The 20,767-nt window shown below is 43.3% G+C and overlaps 5 protein-coding genes across 5 annotated transcripts in view; 1 reads left to right on the top strand and 4 right to left on the bottom strand.

The window, feature by feature from the left end:
- LOC109463272 overlaps positions 1–20,287 on the bottom strand; it is a 22,734-nt gene extending 2,447 nt beyond the window's left edge. Inside the window, exons 1-4 of the mRNA XM_019760013.1 lie at positions 20,200–20,287; positions 1,296–1,512; positions 880–1,127; positions 488–586 (exon numbers count right to left, since the gene is read on the bottom strand). Coding sequence (XP_019615572.1) covers positions 488–586; positions 880–1,127; positions 1,296–1,512; positions 20,200–20,218 — 583 coding nt within the window. The 5' untranslated portion in view covers positions 20,219–20,287. The remainder of the gene's footprint in view (positions 1–487; positions 587–879; positions 1,128–1,295; positions 1,513–20,199) is intronic.
- Positions 3,811–6,412, bottom strand: LOC109463327. The gene has a single exon (XM_019760100.1). It carries the CDS (start codon positions 5,984–5,986, stop codon positions 3,968–3,970), a length of 2,019 nt encoding a protein of 672 aa, XP_019615659.1. The 5' UTR covers positions 5,987–6,412; the 3' UTR covers positions 3,811–3,967.
- LOC109463329 (demethylmenaquinone methyltransferase-like) lies at positions 9,231–11,601 on the top strand. The gene is given in 5 exon segments (XM_019760102.1): positions 9,231–9,421; positions 10,084–10,136; positions 10,139–10,285; positions 10,693–10,815; positions 11,039–11,601. Coding segments are annotated over 5 exon segments (1,077 nt in total).
- On the bottom strand, positions 11,939–14,545 carry LOC109463331. Its single transcript, XM_019760104.1, has 3 exons — positions 14,195–14,545; positions 12,805–12,855; positions 11,939–12,491 (listed from the first exon to the last, which is right to left on the bottom strand). The coding sequence occupies exons 1-3, from the start codon at positions 14,363–14,365 to the stop codon at positions 12,324–12,326; spliced, it is 390 nt and encodes a 129-aa protein (XP_019615663.1). The 5' UTR covers positions 14,366–14,545; the 3' UTR covers positions 11,939–12,323.
- LOC109463330 lies at positions 17,175–18,592 on the bottom strand. The gene has a single exon (XM_019760103.1). The coding sequence runs from the start codon at positions 18,425–18,427 to the stop codon at positions 17,474–17,476; it is 954 nt and encodes a 317-aa protein (XP_019615662.1). The 5' UTR covers positions 18,428–18,592; the 3' UTR covers positions 17,175–17,473.
- Positions 20,288–20,767: the final 480 nt, after the last annotated feature.

The following is a 20,767-nucleotide window of genomic DNA, read 5'->3' as shown; positions in this document are numbered from 1 at the left end:
GCTAATCCATTTGTTTTGATATAGGCCTAAAGAACTACATTTTTGTATGGGCCTTTAGAACTATTTTATGGAATTTGTTTTACAATTTTCTGTCGAAACAAGGAAGTCACGACTTATAATTAGCTCCTGTAGTTTCGTAACAAATATACCACCAACAACTGACAGAATAAGGGTTACACAAATGTACCACCAACAACTGACAGAATAAGGGTTACACAAATGTACCACCAACAACTGACAGAATAAGGGTTACACAAATGTACCACCAACAACTGACAGAATAAGGGTTACACAAATATACCACCAACAACTGACAGAATAAGGGTCACACAAATGTACCACCAACGAGTGACAGAATAAGGGTCACACAAATGTACCACCATAGACTGGCAGAATAAGGGTCACACAAATATACCACCAACAACTGACAGAATAAGGGTCACACAAATGTACCACCAACGACTGACAGAATAAGGGTCACACGCACTTGGGGTTGTCGGTGACACTGCCGGACTCCCCGATGTGGATGTTGAAGGGGTTGACTCGGTCCCAACAACAGGGATCCTGGCGGTTGAAGATAACCACCCTGTAGACAGCGTTAAAACATAAGAACAGTTACATTAGAGTTTTGGGCACACATTATCAGCTATAATACCACCAACGACTGACAGAATAAGGGTCACACAAATGTACCACCATAGGCTGACCGAATAAGAGTCACACTAGTACTGGTCAGGGTTGGCACCATGTGAGGAAAATCTCCGCACTAGCATCATCACGTCACTCGGAGATTTTTGATTAAAGGTAAACTGTTGTAGTTATCGTGTCGAGCAAATATCATTACGGTAGCATATAAAAATGTAATTACAAAAGACACACCTGAATCTGAAAAGACTTGGACCTCGCACAGGGACAGTGCCCGGTGGTACCCGGGAAGACGAACCCCGACGTGCCGTCCCGTCATCCCCTGGCACGGGACGGAAATGGACGGCTGGTTCACGCGGTCGAGTTGATGGTCACCTCCGCACTTGGGGTTGTCGGTGGCATTGCCGGACTCCCCGATGTGGATGTTGAAGGGGTTGACTCGGTCCCAACAACAGGGATCCTGGCGGTTGAAGATAACCACCCTGTAGACAGCGTTAAAAACACAAGAACAGTTACATTAGAGTTTTGGGCACACATTATCAGCTATGACGGCTCAGTTGTATGTTTGTGGTCAGTAGTATTTCCAGCTGAACTTGTGAGTGGTGCATAAGCTTGGGAAGTGAAGGGTTTCTTTTTTTTCCAAAACTTACCTGTTAATTGGAAACGATTGTCCGAGATCAACCCACCACATGGGGTTGTGTTCGAACTCCGTGTGGAGACAGGATCCAGAGTCCACCCACTGGTCAGTAAAGTAGTGAGAATAGGTGTTTCCGTCCACGCCACGGCCGGCTGACCCATTCCACCCGACGGATGATTGGAACGCCGGTCTCCCTAGAGCGATGTTAGGATCAGCTCTAGGCAAGACGACTGTCAGACATAATGTAGAAGTAACATGTTTTACTAAGTACACGTGTATGTGTTGAATTTCATCATCATAACTTTAACAGGTATTTAAGATGAGAAAATCATAATGGATTTATTATAATGGAATCACTCAGAAAAGTGCATTTTTGTACTACACCTGATAGATTTGACAGGGTGAAACAAAGATACGGTCAACCTAAAAGTGACCTGAACTGCTGGGACCCTGAAAACAGGGCGGAGGCAGGGCTTCGTAAGCTTAAGTTTTCTTAAATTGTCCAAGGCATGTGACAGGTGAGAAGTCAATCTTAAAGCACCTTGAAGCCGAAATGAGTGATTGTCGGGTCTTAGTCTAATCTCAGTGAAAAGCAGTGTGGATTTCCTAAGAAGTAGGTTACCAATTTTTCAGGTCTCTTGTTGAAGACGATATTTTGTACACGAAAATGATGGCATACAAACGAAATGATTGCTTTGAGTGTTGGAAAGGTTTTTACCAAATATAAGTACTGCAGGAGCATGAGTGTTTCGCTGGAAAGACTTAAGTGCAAATAGGCTACAATGTGTAAAATGACTGCCGCTTTACCGACGCTCGTTAGCACGACCAGAAGACCAACCAGACAGCGCATGATGTCGGCAATGTTGCCCCGCAGCAACTTAGACATTCTTGTCATGGCTTTGAAAGGTAGCTCCCTGGTAACACAACTTGCCGTTGTGTACATCTGGGATACATGTGGTCATTTCTTACGTCATCTTGAATTTTTAAACTTGATCTTCTAGAAATTGATGCGCAGTGCGTGGGTGAATGAAACAGACTAATATAAAGTACAAGTCTGATTACTGCACGTTGAACTTGGGAGTTATGTAAAGGCAACTCTATTTCTAAGTCAACTTTGTGTCGAAACTTTTACTGAGCTACATTGGCCACTTGTCTTTGGCTAAGCATGTGATAGTCACACAGTGTGATATAAATCGCAGTGTCCTACTGCCACCACGCTTCGTGCAATAACTTTAACGACCCCTTGTGGAAAAGACTTGCACTGCAGGAGCCTGGCGTTCAGGAGGTTAATCTTATTCGATGCTATTTATTTGTAGGCCAGTTTGTTTTATTTTCGGGGCTAGTGGATGGTTTAACTCAAGAAGCCATGAATGTATCCATGTGATGGTTGTTATGTGAGTAGGTGGCAAAACAAAGAACAAGTTTGTTGATGATCACCCTGGCGGATTTCTATGGTACTACAGCAGAACTCCGTTATTTAGTTGTATCGTTATCAAGCGGGGACACCAAGGTCGCCTTGATTTGATTTTTTCGGGAATATTTTCGGGACAAGAGAGTTTAACACCTTAACTGAGTGAAGAGCCACAGTCTCTGATATCAATATGCAGACGTTTATTTAATATCCCGATGAAACCCAGAGTCTTTTACATCAGTCCGCTGCACCATGGCAACGTCTACGTCACATCAATTTTCTTAGCACAGCACATATGCTCAACTTCAATACGAATGTTCTTCAAATTAGATCAATTGACGTTAATGTATACAACATCGTGAATACACCTAAGCTGCTAACCATTTACACACAGTTGGAATATTCCTTACATCAACCATTTCCAACTTAAAATACACTATGTTCAACACGTGGTCAATCTATAATACATTCACCACCTACATGTAGAAGCACTTTGTATTCACCTTAACAGTCTTCACCTTAACAGTTGCAATATTTGCTTAAACTTGAACAGTCAATAATTGCTACAAGTTCTGATGATCTAATTCTTGTCACATACATCTTTATCGTCATAGAACACTTTCAACGAATTCTCGAATATCATCAAACATACATAAAACCTCAGCTTTAGAGTCAACCATTAATGTTACAATCCAAAATTGCATCCTGTCACTGACATGACAAACTACAACTTGACAACTTGCTCCTTCCAATGTCAACAGCTAACACTACTAGACTCTTACTGACTCCACTACGTGTTTACGTTCTCTACTAGAAATGTATAGAGAGAGACAGAAACGATTTCTAAAATGCTCCTCACAAGCCCTCACATGGATGATAGTGAAAGAAACTAAACAACTTGCCATTAGATATTTCGGCAGATATTTGCCTCTCTCTAGGTGTATATACATACTCTGTGTTTACATTGGAGTGTCAGATTTTTTATTTATTTATTAATCTTGAGGGTCGCCCCTTCAGTTGATAAACAACTGATTTCCAAGGGGGGCAAGATCTCATCTTAATGTGTACGTATACATAAACGTCTTAAATGCATCAATACAATGATTTTACCATCGTTACTATAGGAAATAAGAATCATGAACCATTGAACATTTTGATATTCTTCAACAGATCAAAGGATTTGCTCTGATACCTGGACCCTGCACCAAGGAATATGACCTCAAAATCACCAAACAATAAGGAAAGAAGATTCAATCGTCGACAAGTAACATCGGTTAGACATACTTTCCCGATCCTGGGGGAAAGACATCTGCCATGTAAGATGTACGGTATGGCGCCATCTCATTAACGCCATCAGGGATAGAAACAGTTCTATTGGCGTAGGTATGCTGATCTCCCTCTTTGTTCTGACCGGCTGAAACTTTCTTACCTCTGGCTTTGAATATTTCACTCATTTCAATATCGCTAAGATGATATTGAGGGATGTCGAAAACATACGACGACTTGGCATAAGCCGCGTCTCTGTCATCAGTGTCAGCAGTGTCAGGTATAGTTTCGTACAGGCCAGAGTCGGTATTCTGATCACCGAGGTGGGTCTGACTGTTGATGTTAACAGTTTGGCCCTCAGCCATTTCGCTCTGGTCGCCCGGAGAGGTATTTTTACGTTTACCAGATTGCCTCCTAAACATAACCCAATACACGGCAAACACTACACCACAGACTACAGTAATCACTGTAACAACTACTATAGTCATGACCCAGCCAGGCCCCATACCAGCGGACTTGTCATGGGTTTGGGGCAGTTCTGTCGAGGGCATGGTTTGTAAAGTCATTTCTGGAGTCTTAGTCGTTTCTGTCATTTCTGAAGGCTTCGCCGTTTCTGTCATTGCTGGCTTCTTGGTCAATTCTGGACTCTGTTTCGTTTCTATCATTTGTGAGGTCTTTGTCGTTTCAGTCATATGCATGTCCAGGGTATGGTTCATTTCTGTCATGTGCAGTGCCTGTGTCATTTCTGACGTGTTCAGTCCCTGTGACATTTCTATCGTTTTCAGTGTCTGTGTCATTTCTGTCATGTCTTGTGCCTGTGTCATTTCTGTCATGTTCAGTGCCTGTGTCATTTCTGTCATGTCGTGTGCCTGTGTCATTTCTGTCATCTTCACGACACGTGCCTCCTTTGTCATGTCCAGGCTGTCTGTGGGTTCTGTCATGTTTGTCACATGTGTCACTTCTGTCAAACCATTTGCGCATATTTCTGTGAGCATTGCCGGTGAGAATTTCACATGACTGGAGGCCGCTGTTGCCTTCTTGACGTCCGTCAAGGTAGCACTAGTTGCGGTAGACGTGTTTTCTATCTCACATATTTTAGTCTGTTGCAGTTTAGGGTCTAACGGCGTATTGGAGGAGTATTTACTACTGCTAGTTGGCGACAAAGCAGTCGAAGTGTTGACATTAAGCCGATAATGGTAAATATCTGTTTTTGGACAGGGATAGTTTAGAGGACAGGCATTATGTAGGCCCATTAGCTTGTAACTTCGGTCTGCCTCGTTCCATGTATAGCACATGGAGATATTCAATGTATAGAGCTCTACGTTCTCCAGCTCAGGCGGTGATTTGCAGCGGAACAAGGACTGGTCTTTGAGCATCTCACGTGCGAACGGATTATCGTTCAGAAAATTCACACACCAAAGGTATTGCAATTGGTGCAGCCTACATCGCTCTGCTAGTATCGCGACATCAACGAGCCAAGCCATCTTACACCCACAATTGAAAGGGTTCCCCTCTAGAGCTACCTCATAGTGTACATACCTCTCCTTTGCCGACATCGTATTGATCCCTAAATCACACACAGGAATGACCTTCATCTTGTTGTAGGAAAGGTCTATTTTTCTGAGGTTGGCCAGGAAAGTCTTAACAGGATAGAGATTGAGACAGAAGATTTGATTGTACGACAAATCTAAATACGCTAGCGATTGCATGTTCTTCAGACATTTCCATGCCACATAGCTGATGCTGTTGTTGCGTAGATTTAGACTGTACAGCTGCCCGAGCCCCGCACACGGGAAGATAGTTATGGCATTGTTGGGAAGCAGGAGCTCAAACAGTGATGTGGGAATGTTTTGAGGGACGCTTTTTAATCCTGTGTTGTTACAGGTTATGCTGTTTATGCTTATCAAGACTTTATCTAAGAATCTCACTTCACATCCTTGAAGCTGCAATTTTGAAACTAGTGCATGTTCAAGTGCCTGGCCTGCTATGCTCAAGGGGACGAGGAGCAAAACCAGAACGATGAGCATGCTTGGAACACCTGAGGTCTGCTACGCGAACATCATCTAAGGGTGTCACATGGTGGCGTGACTTTGGCGAAATAGCAATGATTGTAATGGTTTAATGCAAGGCCGCGCCTATGTATTATTCCATTTATAACCCTTATTCTACCCTATCATTGTGTCACATTGTGTCAGGAAGTTCCCTCACTCTTCTTGAAAATGCAAGATTATTAGAGTTTGAAGGGAAATGTGTAATTGAATATGAAAAGTGTGTGCTAACACTACATGCAGCAGTTGCTTTCTTATTCTGCTTCAGTACACTTTCTGCTTACTGTTAGTGATCAATACAATTATCAATAAATCACCTAATGCATATTAATACCAGCTAGTATGTCTGACTACCAGAATGACTCGCTGGACATTCGTTCTGAGATCCGGGTATGACTTGCCGCTATTCCCCACCCGAAATCTTCACACAGCACGCCTCTGCTTTTCTTCGTAAGAACCCTCGATGTAACCACCTAATAAAAGCAAAAAGCTATTAAGAATGTAGACATCAAAACAATTTTTTCTCACAGCAGAAAAATTCACTAATACACGTCGCGCTCTCTAATATTTCAGCTGAAAATTTGTGACAGTACAAGAAGGAAGAGAAGCGATTGCATAATTTATTCATCTCATCGTTCCATGCACGTACGCCATGTCAGATGGGCATATTCGGTCGAGCAACATCCTTGATTCGAGTCAACATTGTGATATTACAAACCAGAATGGTGTTAAAAATTGTAAATGTTTTGTAAATCGTCAGCTACAGAAGTTTCTTTCCTCCTACTATGAATACATTTATACATAACTAACACTGTCCTAGATAAACCATTGAAAAATCATACATAGAAGTGAATATTACAGTTTGGAACACTGTCACATCCAAAGACATTGAGGTATTCTTGATCAGTTGAGAGACTAAAAAAAACGCCACAAAAAATGACAAACCTTTACGAAACTCTCAAGCTGTCTCGTAGGATACGCTGTAGTGCCAAACACCTGTAATGTCGCAATAAAAAAACAGAAACCTTAATTGTCTACCTGCCTCTGAGGTACAGTAGTTAATCATACAGTGGAAATGTTCCATCGCTGCTATGTAATCATGTTCACACAATGTTCCAATATTGTCTACTGTCAGATATGAATATATGGATGGGTTGTTTTAGACAAGGTATAGAACACATATTTGAACCAAGCCTATGCGATGTTGACGGCTAATGTTTGATGTGATATTTCTATATCTAGACGACAACATATAGACATGCTCCAGCAATTTTTATGGCTTGATATCACTAGTATTTCGAGAACACAGCTGTATAAGACCGCTAAATTTCAACTCAGAGCTTTACATCACTGTAGCCACATGTTGGATTACGGTATTGTTGCATGCGCAGATGACTTGTTAACAAAGACATAAGGTAGGCATTTGATGATCCCTTGGTTTTAAAGGGAAACTTACGTTACGAAGGAGTTCAGAGAGAGCGCTGTTAGAGCGATGTTGGCTCCCGTGCGTGGCTCCCGAGACGGAATGGGAGGAAACGACACTAATTTGTCTGACGTCGTGACGTCAGAATAGCTGGGCATCACGTGGTAAAAAACGTTTCATAACCCATCGTTTCATAACCGACCCTGTTCGGCGAATTTCTTTAAATTTTCCTCTGAACAGATTATTTTTGTCTCTCTCTTTCTCTGTCTCTCTCTCTCTTCAATCTCCCAGCCCCTTTCAGTCTTTTTCAATTCACCGGTAAATACGGACTTCAGATTACAAGATGAGTGACCAGATCTCAAAATAGGAGAAAAATGGACTAATCTATATAATTACATCGAAATATAATTTTGACAAGTCGCGGAAACATGACCCACCATTTGAAAGGCTTTCTTTATTGTGATCTTTTGATTGACCATATCATATCTCCGACAATACATCAGACAATGCAAATCCAGAACTGTACGTTATAAACCGCATACCGTACACGACATACGTTTTAAACAATTCCATACAAAAAGAAATTGTGTGATTTTGGCCGACAATTGGAATATCCTTTTCTGTATATCCTACGTAGATAATATTTCATCCAGTCATTGACCAACTGCAACGTGCACAGAAGGGAAAAACTTACATTCATTGACTATAATTGACCACTGTTCTTTATGTCTTGTTATTTTAAATGTCCTGTCGCACCAGTTCAGCCTTGATGGCCGCCATTGTACATTCTCATGACGTCAATAATAATAAATTATTCATTTATATACCGTCTGTTCCAGACTTCATTTTCTCAGAAGTGATATTGCAGTGCATTTTTTTTTCATTCTGGAGCTGCTTCATTTTGTCGTGAGGCAGACCAATCCAGACCGTGAGAAGGCGTATATTACATGACACATACGGGTGTGCGAATACTAATGTTCAATGTTCAACACACATACGATCATGGATGCCACTTTGGAATTTCAGTAACATCACTCTACTAACACATTTCATATTATATCACCCCCCCCCCCGTGTCTGTCTGTCTGTATGTTTGTCTATGTGGTCGGCATAAGGTATGGGTGGTCTTGGGAAGACGACGGTCAAGATGGATTTGGGGCCTCCTGGTGGTTTTTCTTGGTATTGCAACTGGTTGTGTACCCCTTGTATTGGACATGCTGTGGTTTCTATGTCTGGGTTTCAAACAGTTGATTTTTATGGCTTCACCACGCCACAATGTGAAAATCTTTGAAAACAACAGTTTACATCAGGCAAATATAAACCCTCACCAATAATGTATAGGATGTTAGCTATCCAACTGTTTTATGGCTTCACCACAACATTTGTGTGGAAGGGGGATAGGTCCATGTTGGGTAAGGCGGATGTGGTGAAGCGATGCTGCATTTGCTCCTGAGCAAATGTCGGCCTTTCTAGTTTGTTACAGATTTTCCAAAAGGACAACTGGAGGGAAAAGGCCGTGTTGCGATTAGTTGGGCCATGTGGTTAGATTAGGCTTTTAATGTGCACGATTGGATGACAATTATGCAAACGAGGACTGCATGGGGATACAAGGTCTCCGAACCCTATTTTAGATTGACCGGCCCTGACATTCATTTGAGTCACGGGTTCAGGGGCGATTTAATCAGCCCCTGACATCTGGACGGTGTCTTTCGCTAGGCTGTGCTACTAAATAAAGTCCAAGGTCAAGGGTATTCTTGTGCAAGGTTTGAATCAGTATCTTCTGTTCTTACAAGCTGTAAGATGTCTCAAGAGCAGGCCAAGGAGGAGACGGCGAGTGAGTTCGGCTTGAGAATGGTGAAGACCGTCTCTTCAGGGTTCGTCACCCTGGCGATGTCCATAGGCGCCCGCACCGGGCTCTTCACCCGCCTGGCAGGTATGGACGGCCCGAAGACGTCCGCACAGATCGCGGAGATGGCGAACATGAAGGAGAGGTACTAGTAAGCTGTGAGGTCTCAAACGGTCTCATCAGTAGATTAATGACAGGCACAATATGCATTTGAAAGGTGAACATTGCCCCCTAATCACAGGTGACGTGACAATGTTCCGTAAAAAGTGTATAGTCATTCATATAGAAAAAAAACTGTGTTCTTTGGCATATCTCCAGTCATTGGATCAAACGTTAACTACATCCAGACTTGTGCCTGTCTGACCGTTGACTGCTTCGAAAGTTTTTTTTTTCACGTATACCGCCCATGCAGTACTGGCGGCTGTCGCCAGATGGGAGGCTTTAAGGGATTACTGCGAGTCCTGAGAGACTCTTGAAATACATTTTGAGAAAAAAACTTCAACATCCGTGAATGGAGGTTTTGTTTTCGGTACGATTCTCTATTTGTTTATTTCCTTGTGTGTGTGTGATCGTTTACTATTTGAACACAGTTGAGTCACAGGAGGGGGGGAAGAAATGGTGTAACCGCAGACTGACAGGAAGGTCGAATTAGAGGCGGTCAAAATGGACATTGAAGTATGCACAGCATCAGTGAGAAATTCACAATGATGAATAAAACAAGACGTTCACAAGAGCTCCAACTAATCCTTCACGAATGTGTGAAATGTCGTATTCCTTATCCAAACTTTCTTTCCTCCTCACGATTAGGTACGTTCGCGAGTGGCTGGCTGTGATGGTGACCGGTCAGATTGTCGACTACGACAAGAAAAGAAGACCTACTTCTTACCGAAGCACAGGGCGGGTGCCTTGTTGCCTGGGGGAGGTATCAGGAACCTTTCTCTCTTCATGAGCCAGTTGGCTCTGGTCGCAGGTGACGTGGCGGATTGCTTCCCAGCAGAGGGACCCAAAGGTCTGTGTTTACACCCGGGGTGTACAGAAAGTGCGAAATTGAGCCAAATGAAACGGAATAATTGGGCGAAATGAAAAAAAGCAGCAAAGCAACAAGTACAAATTCTCCTTTAAGTATAGAGGCTACAGTTATTCTTTGCTATGATTATGACAGATGAAAATTGGGTGAGGTTAATTTTTTGTGTGCGTGTGTGTGTATGTGTGTGTGTGTGTGTGTGTGTGTGTGTGTGTGTGTGTGTGTGTGTGTGTGTGTGTGTGTGTGTGTGTGTGTGTGTGTCAGTGTAAATGTCTGGGCTAACTTCTAACAATTGCACGCAATAATTGTAATTGAATGGTATGCTATGCATCATGTGCTTATGCGACATCAGCTTTTTAGTGTGATAATTTCCCTTTCCTTTTCATGCGAAGGTCTACCGTATTCGGCCTATCCAGAGGTACATGCATTTTGGGGAGACGTAAGGGAGATGCAGCATAAGACAAACCTGGTGGACAAGTTTCTGCCTACAATTCCAGGACTGCGCGAAGACTTGGGTAATGATGATCGTGGTTGAAATATAAGATAGCCTTTGCCTCGCCTTTCAAGCTGTGCATGTCTCCTGTGTTTTTGTGAAATTCCACTGTAGAAACAGTGTCACATTGTCACAGCTAGCTACGGACTTTGAAAAAAAAAACTCGTCTCTTATAAAACACACACACATGTCTGGAATCATCATGATTCCATGATGTTAATACCTCCTACTCTCAATCCACCCAGAATCGGGAATCCGAGTTCTGGACGTGGCGTGCGGCAGGGGCATCACCACTCTCATCCTGGCCCAACACTTCCCAAACAGCACGTTCATCGGTACCGACCTCTGTGAGGACGCCATCCAGTGGCCGAGCGAGGAAGTCGAGAAGCGCGGATTGGCCAACGTCACGTTCCAGGTGCAGGACCTGGCCAAGATGCCCGCTGATTGGTCAGATTCCTTCGACTATGTGCAAGTCTGGGACGGCGTGCACGACCAGGCCGACCCCGAGCGCGCGCTGCGGGAAATCTTCCGCATGGTGAAGTCCGGAGGGCGCTTCTCCATGGTCGACATCAGGGGGCACACTGAACTTGCCGACAACTTGAGTCGCTCGGTGAGTCCCTGTCGCTACGGCATGAGCCTGCTCCACTGCATGCCAGTGTCGCTGTACTTTGGCGGGAAAGGTCTGGGCGCCATGTGGGGACAGGAGCTGGCGTCGCAGATGTTGGACGAAGCAGGGTTTGTCGATATACAGCTGCTGGATGTTCCGTACAGTCACGGCGAAATTCACTTCTTGTGCAAGAAGCCGTGATCAGACATGGTCTGACCAATTTTAATCTCCTTGGTCTGACCTATCGCACCGGCAGATGCATGGGTATCAGCAATATATGAATCGAGTTTCAGACTTGCAATGCGTGTTGTTTGCTTGCAATATCAACACTGCTTACCACACTTTGTGATCAGCATAACTCAAGACAGTGCAAAAAGGGCTGAAAGAACTTGTGATGATATTTGGTATGTGGGTCGTGGGAAGACGAAAGTCAATGTCGATTATGGACCTCCTATGTGGCTTTCCTCAGTACTGCAGCAGAAGTTCCTATTTTTGTATCTTATGACCCAGAATGTCATTAAATGCAACAACACATGTATTTGTATAGCAGCAATACGGCAACTTTTATTCGCACAGCAAAAGAAATGATCACCAAACTGAAACACCACATAGACGAAAACGTGACACTTTCGTGACTACAGTGTGCTTTCACGTGCACATTGTTGTTTCGGACTGGTGAAACATGTGTTACAAATGGTTTTGATATTATACATTAGTTTTTGGGTATAGTAAAACATGTACAGTTATCAAGGCTACTTCCTACAATTTTGCCTCAACTCTTTTGCCTTAGTACTTGCTACTTGTTTTCGTAGACTACAAGGTAATGATGCCAATGATATTTCATTTTATGCTCCCTTTATCAGATTAAAACGAAGTGTTAATCAACTGTTCTTGTTCGATCGCTAGTCTCTGCTTCATGGTCGTCAATAGTTGATCTTCCTGGCGATCCCGTACGCCATGGTGTTGGGGACGGTCGCCATCTTGTCCTCCATGAGCTGACGCAGCCACTGGTTCTGCAGTTCCAGCTCGTCCCGCGGGGGGAAGCCGTAGTACGGGGACTCGGGGTGCGGGTGTTCCCACATGGACTGGTCCTGCAAGGGAAAAAAGTCAATGAAAACATATTGGAATATTTTTGCATTTTCCCTCCAAAATTTGCAGTCGATTTCCGTACGGTAGTGCTACCATTCTGTTGTTTTACATCATGTTTGTGCAATCAGCATCGACGAATCATCGACGAAGAAAAAGGTCGCCCCTCTCTTTAAATACACATGCTCACCGCACACGCACGCGCGGACAGATAGAGAGAGAGAGAGAGAGAGAGACATGCACACACACTGAAAGTGGCTGAGCTGAGAATGAGAGAGTGACAGAGCGCGAGAGTGAGTGAAAAAAATGTCGTCTTACCAACTTGGTCGCCATGTTTGTGATCTGCGTCTGGACGTCCAAGAACCAGTACTGAAACATAATCAAACTCTTGATGAGTCTTAAGGTGCATCCTCTAGGGCTGCTGATGATAATAATAGTAAGGCATGTCGTCTGTACTTGGTCATGGTCTTACAAAATTCATCCAAGTAGGTTTATTTGTTGAGAACAAAATTCCAACGGAAAGATGAAGTTTCTTGTGTTGAAGACATTTGCCTTTGTTGTGCTTTTTGGCAGATATCTAGAAATGGTATACTATCCCAGTCATTTGAGAAATTGATCTGGCAATCTATCTCTCTGACATACTTACGGCATGCGTGATAGGAATGCATTGTTTGTTTGCTTTTCAAAAAGGGACGTCGCTAATTTTAAGCAAAATTTGAATCGTTCAAATTCACGAGGCAAAGAAGTCAAGAGAGCAACGAGCGAGTACGTTTCTGACCATCTAGATCCAATAACCTCCTACTAATTAATCGTTTACCAACTAGTCCGGGTGGCCGAACAGTGTATAGCTTTCACATCACAATAATTAGTAACTTTACCTGCCCAACATAAACAAAAGAACAATGGCGGCCGTCGCCATGTCATCATGGACGCCTGCCAAAAATGGAGCGTCTATGTTTACACTGATACATTGAATCCCCGTTCCGCAGTTTGTTCAAATATTGACTCTGCATTTATTTTAGAGGCGTGCTTTTTTCCTGAATTGTTGGATAGAATGCGAAGTCCTGGTCCAAAGCCTTCGCCACACAAAGGTGTTATTATTAAAAGGTACGGCAAACAGTCGGCGGGCAGTTTGGTAAATTGTGTGCTGGCATTTTGAGTGTGCACACAAGCACCCTTCATGTGAACTGGTGCGTACATCAATCATTTCTTCTATTGTGGAGACTAACAACAACATCTTCATTCCCACCTTTGTCCAGGCACGTAGTGTTTTATATGGAATCGTTCACGGTGAATTCCTATGCATGCGGGGTCTACAATGATATATCTGTTTGTAAAAGCATGTGCAGCATTCATACCTTTGATTGATTGCTAAGATGAGTTCCTTTTCGGAACTGGGTATCATCCTTCATAAAACAGATCAATTCTCCTATTCTACAGATACAATTGTATACCTTAAAGCCTTCAGCGCACTTATGAATAATAGATGTGTTTCTATGGTGATGTCGTCATAGTTTTTCTTCTTTAAAGTCAATGTAAATCACTGAGAAGAATATAAGTCTTGCCCGACAATGGTCTTAATCGTCTATCCTGTATACTGTACTTTTCGTGTTTCACATGATTGCAACTGCGAAAAATGTCCCCTCAAAATATCTAAAAATGCAATGAACAACACTTAGTAATGCGCTTGTTGTTGTACAAATCTTACCTCGTACTGTTCCCTTTTCTCCATGTTCCAGTCGTTGAGCAGAGTCCACTGTTCGGGGTGCTTGGTGTTGGTGTTTATCGGGGTGCGGCCCGATGAGACCCGGGCCGGGTTGGTACTCGGGCCCGCTGCCGCCGCGGCCGGCTTCCTGACACCACCTTTAGCTTGCGACATCTCGGAGAGGAGAAAGCTGGTTTGCACCGTCCCGATAAAAGCAGCGTCTGCGGCACTAGTCTGCTTATCAGTGCGATCTGACGATGATTGACGACGTTATCTTTTCTAAAGACGGGGCATATCAGCGTATTACTAAAGTAACACCCGCCGTGCAGGGTTGTGAGGGTGTTGCTATAGCCCCTGGCAGACTAGCGGCTGACTCGATAATTGCAGGTAACCTGTTCTGCAGGCACCTGTCAGACGCGACCACCTGCCATTGATATGCAAATGAGGACTCTGTGCAACAGGTGCGACGTGCTGGGGCTTGGTACTCAGCATGTGGAAAAGGGTCGCGTAGGGGGTCTTCGCGCACTTGTTCTCTAAGCAAGACATACACTATCGTGACAAATAACTTCCAGCGTTATATATAGTCATTGATGGTAGCCTATACACATAGAGTATTTCCTTCCAGACCATTAAAGGATAATGATGTCGTTTCCGCCGCTGCCAACGCAAGCAAACACCCAAAACACCCACATCTGAAGAAAGATATTTGTGTTTGGTAACGACAACTAACTTATCGGTTGATCCACCGATTGATAAGTTCATATACCAAGCGAAACGTCTAGATCTTACAATCGTACCTTTACTCTTGTCAGATTTTAACTCCAGGCAGGTTTTCTTGACATTGAATATTTCCCATTTTAGTGGTAGAAACACGTATTGTATTTCTGTACTTCCTCAAACCTGTGTAATACAAGGAAATTTGTTAGCTTTTCGCTTATTACTTCTGTATTTTAACCTTCAATGACTGTACGCAGCCTAAATATAGTGCGTAATTCTTTAGATTCATGTAGCCCAGGCCTGTATTTAGCGGCATTAGCCAGCAGATTTAGCGGCTTATCTGAAGTGTTTGTGCGTGTGATGACTTTATGACCTAATGTATTTGTGATTTATTTGGTGAGTGAAGTGGCCGCACATAGGCAACCATTGTTAACGACGGCAATACGGCATAGACAGAACACGTTTACACTAATCCCCACACACGGATTTATTTAAACAGGTGGCACCAACTTACTACAGGGTGTGTTCTGTGGTGATTCTTGTGGCTACGAATAACTTTTAAAAAGTCCGTAGTAAGGACATAGTTAATACATGCAAGGGCGACATAGTTAATACATGCAGAATTGGGCAAAACGAAAGAATATTACACAGAAATATGGTTCAAAAGGAAGGAGTTAGAACACAGATGAAAGAAAAATAAGTAGAGTAGTGAATCGTAGTAAAGGAATGTTGCATTCCCGAACTTAAGTAAGTATTGTAAAACAACTAAAACTTGGTTATTGGGTACCATAATCTTTAAACATAAACAACCGCCTAACCCATTATCTTACAATTAACGTAAGAGCACTTGCTATTATCACAGGAAATGAGTTATTTTGGTTGCTCGTCTTCTAAAGTCGTAAATAGTGTTAAACTTGTTTATATGCGTCATATATACACCAATCCTTCTTGCTCTTAACTGTTAATCTCTCTTGGTTATGCATGTATACCTAACGAAAAACTTAAGTTACATTGTACAAGTTATGCCAAATGAAGGCGTTGTCGCGTTTGGGCAGTGCCGTACTCGGTTGTCGTATAGTTTACCTCTTTTTTTTTACCATAGATCGTGATTAATAAACATGTAACTTCATGATCTAGAAAGTGACTGGTGTCACCACGTTCTGTCGTTTGTTTGTCCCCTCTACAAAACCTCGCTAGGAAGCAATTAAACCAGCCCGTATTTTCCTAACACGTTTTCTCCGTGACCCCGCCGTTCACTGTGCAACAGAATCTGAGAGATAATTTTTGTTCTGCCTGTTTATTTGCTTAAATAACAGCGCGTGGGGGAGTGTATCAACCCCTGTCTTTTGTCGCCTCCTACCTGCATGAACTTTGCTCACTGCCTCTCTCCAACCTGTGACACGTGAGTCCGTTCTTTGTCCTCCCTTCTCTCCAAACAAAAGAGAATGAAATCCTAGATTTCGCTACCTCGGTGGCTCTTTGTTGAAGTCCTAAACTTCACCATGGATAGGTTTTGCCTGCCTTTGTTAGTGATGAAAGGGACACCTCCGCGTGGAGAAGCTGAGACAAGGGCAACATTTTTGCTACCGTGCACGGGCAAAACAGAAATACAACCAAAATAAACACTAAGTTCAAAATCAGTCCTAATCATATATATACATATATCTTCCATATCATTCTACCTTGTTACATCGTATGTTTAGATAGTACTTATTTATATCGTTAGACGATATAAAAACATGCAGAATGACAACAGTTGATCGACTTTTCATGTTTGTGCATAAATAGATGTCCTTGGAAGAAGTTTGTGACAGGTTTTATATCAAACAAACAATGAAGCAATATCTTACATGATGTACCAACTACCACTTCTATCGCAGATATTGGTACATTTCAACAATTGGTTTAGGATATAAATATATACAATTCATATTAATATACAGTTAGAATTACACAAGGTAGCAGCATACTTTATACTACATGGTGGATTCCTTTGGTGTCAGCTGTAGTAATGTAGTTCAAAAACTTCTGAAGATTCTACATTAGACATTCGTGTTGTAGTTCACTTCATCGCATGTGAGCTGAAACAACGGTGGCGTAACAACATTGGTGTAAAAATCAAAATCGTGCGTCTGCACATTGAACGTCGGTCTAACGTTAACGTTACTCAAAGTAGGTCTTCCTTCATTTTTGCATCACGTAATACCTTATGCTCAAATTGTTCCATAGACAAAGTGGTTCTATTTTGGACCATTGTGAAACATTTCAAATGTATCCTGAAATTCGGAAGACCAAATGAGTGTTTTTTTTTTAAGAAAATTTAACGCCCGTATTTTGTGTAACGCAAAATAACAGGTGTACTAAAATGCCTTAAACAGTGACTGTAGATAATGTTCTTTGACTCAATATGAGCCTCCACTATTTCTAGAAACGTCCTAAATGTGATGTTGACATCAGGTCCTATCGTTTCACTTTGAGACGAATTTAGCAACAGCGTACAGTTTAGAAAACAACTAACGGTCAACAGTGTGGTATCATGTATCCAGTGCTGGACGGTACTGAAGTTCAGTAGTGCTTGACGGCTTGGTGTAACACTTTCTGGCTCCCCGTTAAGCTGTAATCACTGTCCACTACACTACTCGCAGACGAACTTTTCCCTCCTCTCTCAGACTCCCTGATCACCGCCAAGCGCGGGAAGTTTTTCACTGGTTGTAGCAAGGCGGCCAGGCGGGCGAACCGGTCGTCCTGAAGGAAAGCGTTCTTGGAAGGCGTTTTGTCCGATAGCGTTAGCTTCTTACCTACCCACCCATTCCGTGCGCTCTTTGCGACCTCCCCTGTGGGCATAGCTACGCCTCGTAACGTTTCCGTGGACTTTATCGTCGGTAGCTTGGTGAGCATCTGTTTGCTGTCGCGGGGGCTGTCGTCACTCGTACTCCGGTGCGACTTGGGCGGCCGGTTGCCGTAACTGTGCCGCTTGGTTTGCATCGGGACCGTGGCGAGTCTAGGCAGCTCCTCGCGGTCTGAGTGGACCTGTGGCGCGGGCTGGGTGTGTAGTCGACGCACCGTCACCGACAGTTCGTTATAGGGATAAGAAGAACTATCGAAAAGCTTCTTCCTGGGAGACTCCCCTCCTTCCCAAGCCGAATAAGGCGTAGCTAAAGCAGGGAAACTCAAGTTCTTCCTCACATAATTGTCCTCCTTGATCCACGTCTTCTGTTTCCTCTCCAGTCTCGTGATGAAGGTTTTCCTGTAGTGGTTAAACAGACTGTCGTTCCGTCTCTCTTGGTTGTTGATCACGGACAGTTTCATGTCTAATAACCTCTTCTGACTGACGTTGTCGTGTAGGATAATCCGCGATAAGCTGCTCTTTCCAGGCAGCATTTCCGTCACCTTTCCTTCGGCGCCGTTCTTGGAGCTCAAGTTCACCAAGTCCTCCGACTCCCTGCTGTACTCTGCGAAGGTCACCTTGCTCTGGGGAATCTTTATAGCCTTCGTCATGGTCATTCCCGGGCCCGGCATCGTTTACACTCAACAGCAGCGTTCACTTGGAACTGTTCAGACGTACCTGACTTGAAGCGGTCACTTGTTGTTTGGATGTCCAGTGTCCGGACGACACCCGGACACCGACGTTGCGGTGTAATGGCCTGTCATGGCGTCTAGGATATCATATAAATCCTTGCTGTGTCAGGGCTACAGAAAGACTACAAAGACGACAGAAAAATCCTGAACACCTTGTTATCAGAACTTGAAGATGTACAAGGCAAACATGTGAACAAACAACCGCTGAAGGTCTGTCTTTCTTCAGCAGACCGCAGACGAAGTCCTCATTGTGAGTCCTTCTGGAGAGGCGTTGAAGCAATCACGAGGCGCGCAGTGTTCCTCTAACCTCGCGGCTAGGTTAGGTTTCTGGTCCCGATTGTGTGGCCGTGTAGAAGGACGCACGTATTTAGTTGTGTCAACACGAGCAGAACAGGGGCAGGTGCCGTAAAACCACGGAGAATACGTCCCAACTCGACGCGTCGTCAGGGGTCGTTCTGTCAGGCTGGAGGCGTCCGGCACGACACGGTCCGTATCCCGGCGACTTTCACGCACCAGTACCTCAAAATTAAGATTGTAAGTCACTCTCTCCTCCGTGTGTCTCAAGATATCCTTATAACCTACAATCCACCAGTCCCGGTTCACTTCGCCACCCACAACAAAGCACGGTTCCCAACCAACAACCAATCAGCTCCCGATCCGGGGAAACATTTATCTTCCCTAAGGGGAACCTAACTAACTCGCTCCACAATAGCGCCAGGGTACCTTGCGAGCTATCGCTCACGGCGAAAATGTCACCCGAGCACCTCGTCTTTTCTCTCCCAGAAACACTAGCTGTCGCATACCTGCCTTGTTTAGATACGCGCCGCTTGACATTGTCAGCGGCGAACAAAGGGAGTATATGTTTTGGCTTGGCAGGTTTTATCTTTCCGGCAGCTGAAATATTAGATTGGAGTGGTCGTGAGCGGTAGATAATTCACTCATGTTTATCCTGTGTCTAGTAAACGGCTACTACCAGAAACCAAGTTTAATTAGACCGTACAAACGAGCTATAAAACGCTTTATCATTATTCGTGGCAATTGCAGATATGAGGCCGTATGAACACCGATGTGAACTGACAACATAATAGTGATTGATCCATTTTGAACAAGACAAGACCGACCCCTTGTGATGTTTTGCTTCATTAGATCCAGTGTACAAATAATATGGGCTATTCAGAAATACCACAGACCTGCTTAATTCAAACACACTGAGACAATTATTGCACTATATATACTACGTAATATTTCAAAGTTCCATGCGAGGGGCGCAAGCTTGATTCAGATCATACAGGTATCAAAAGCTTCCGTTTCTAGGCAGTCGCGTTCCACCTTGTAACTCGCCATAGGAATGTTTGGTACAAAGTTCGGAGGGAAAAGAAATGTCAAGGTTCTGCTGCAGTTCGTACATGATTCGCTACAAGCGCTTCAGTGAACCAATCAATTTCGAACGACCGCGATTTTTGTAACATTCCAGAATCAAAAAGATTAAAGGACAATAAGTCAAATATAAATCATTTCACTATACGTTTCAGCCATTTCGCACTTTGTCATCTTTTGAACACATTTTAGTGTGGTAGGACCACGCCGCTGCAAGATGGCATGTCTCCAATGGGCACAACTCGGCGGTTGAAATTCCCCTTGGAAGACGCGCTACGTCGGATTATTCTATTTTAAGTGATGGTGTGTGGAGAACGGAATAAAGTGACACTTACCAATACGGGTATGACACATCTTTCACAGACAAATCTGAACACGAAATGTCTTTTTTCCCCACCATCTTGTATTTGGTAGTCCCGCCAGACGGCGTAGTGCATCATGGGAACCACCTGTTAGTCCGGCACCTGTTGCTAATCAGTTTAATCTGATCAACTACTTTAAGGCAATGTTTCATCAACATTGGCATTCAAACGTATGGTTTTCTCTTGTCTCACCATTCACCCAGAAGAACAACAGTCATAACAAACAAATAAACAAACAAACAATCACCTTTCCTGAAATACGTTTATTCCAGGTTCCGTATAAATTGGCTTAAATGAATTACCTGTCCACAAATTCATTTTTCCACATACTGTAATATCCATCTTGCATGATTGTTGGAGGCCAAATACAATGTACTAGTAATTCTCAGTAAGTAGAACATGTACTAAGCATTACAATAATAGATATATAGAATGGTTGTGAGACATACACCAACAAAAAGAAATCAGGTTATTCTTTCTTGTTCTTCACAAACATATAGGAGCTGTATGAACTGTACACATAGCAGTCTTGTGGTTTTCA

This window comes from Branchiostoma belcheri, unplaced genomic scaffold (assembly GCF_001625305.1).
Source record: "Branchiostoma belcheri isolate BF01 breed outbred unplaced genomic scaffold, Haploidv18h27 scaffold124, whole genome shotgun sequence".
NCBI lineage: Eukaryota > Metazoa > Chordata > Leptocardii > Amphioxiformes > Branchiostomatidae > Branchiostoma > Branchiostoma belcheri.
This window is presented reverse-complemented; position numbering and strand designations above follow the sequence as displayed.

Excerpts from the sequence above, each read along its gene's own strand:
- LOC109463327 (XM_019760100.1), bottom strand. The coding sequence starts at position 5,986 with ATGCTCATCGTTCTGGTTTTGCTCCTCGTCCCCTTGAGCATAGCAGGC.
- LOC109463331 (XM_019760104.1), bottom strand. The coding sequence starts at position 14,365 with ATGTCGCAAGCTAAAGGTGGTGTCAGGAAGCCGGCCGCGGCGGCAGCG. Across the intron at positions 12,856-14,194 it reads AGAAAAGGGAACAGTACGAG|TACTGGTTCTTGGACGTCCA; the intron begins GTAAGATTTGTA and ends ATTATGTTTCAG. Across the intron at positions 12,492-12,804 it reads CAAACATGGCGACCAAGTTG|GACCAGTCCATGTGGGAACA; the intron begins GTAAGACGACAT and ends TTTCCCTTGCAG.
- LOC109463330 (XM_019760103.1), bottom strand. The coding sequence starts at position 18,427 with ATGCCGGGCCCGGGAATGACCATGACGAAGGCTATAAAGATTCCCCAG.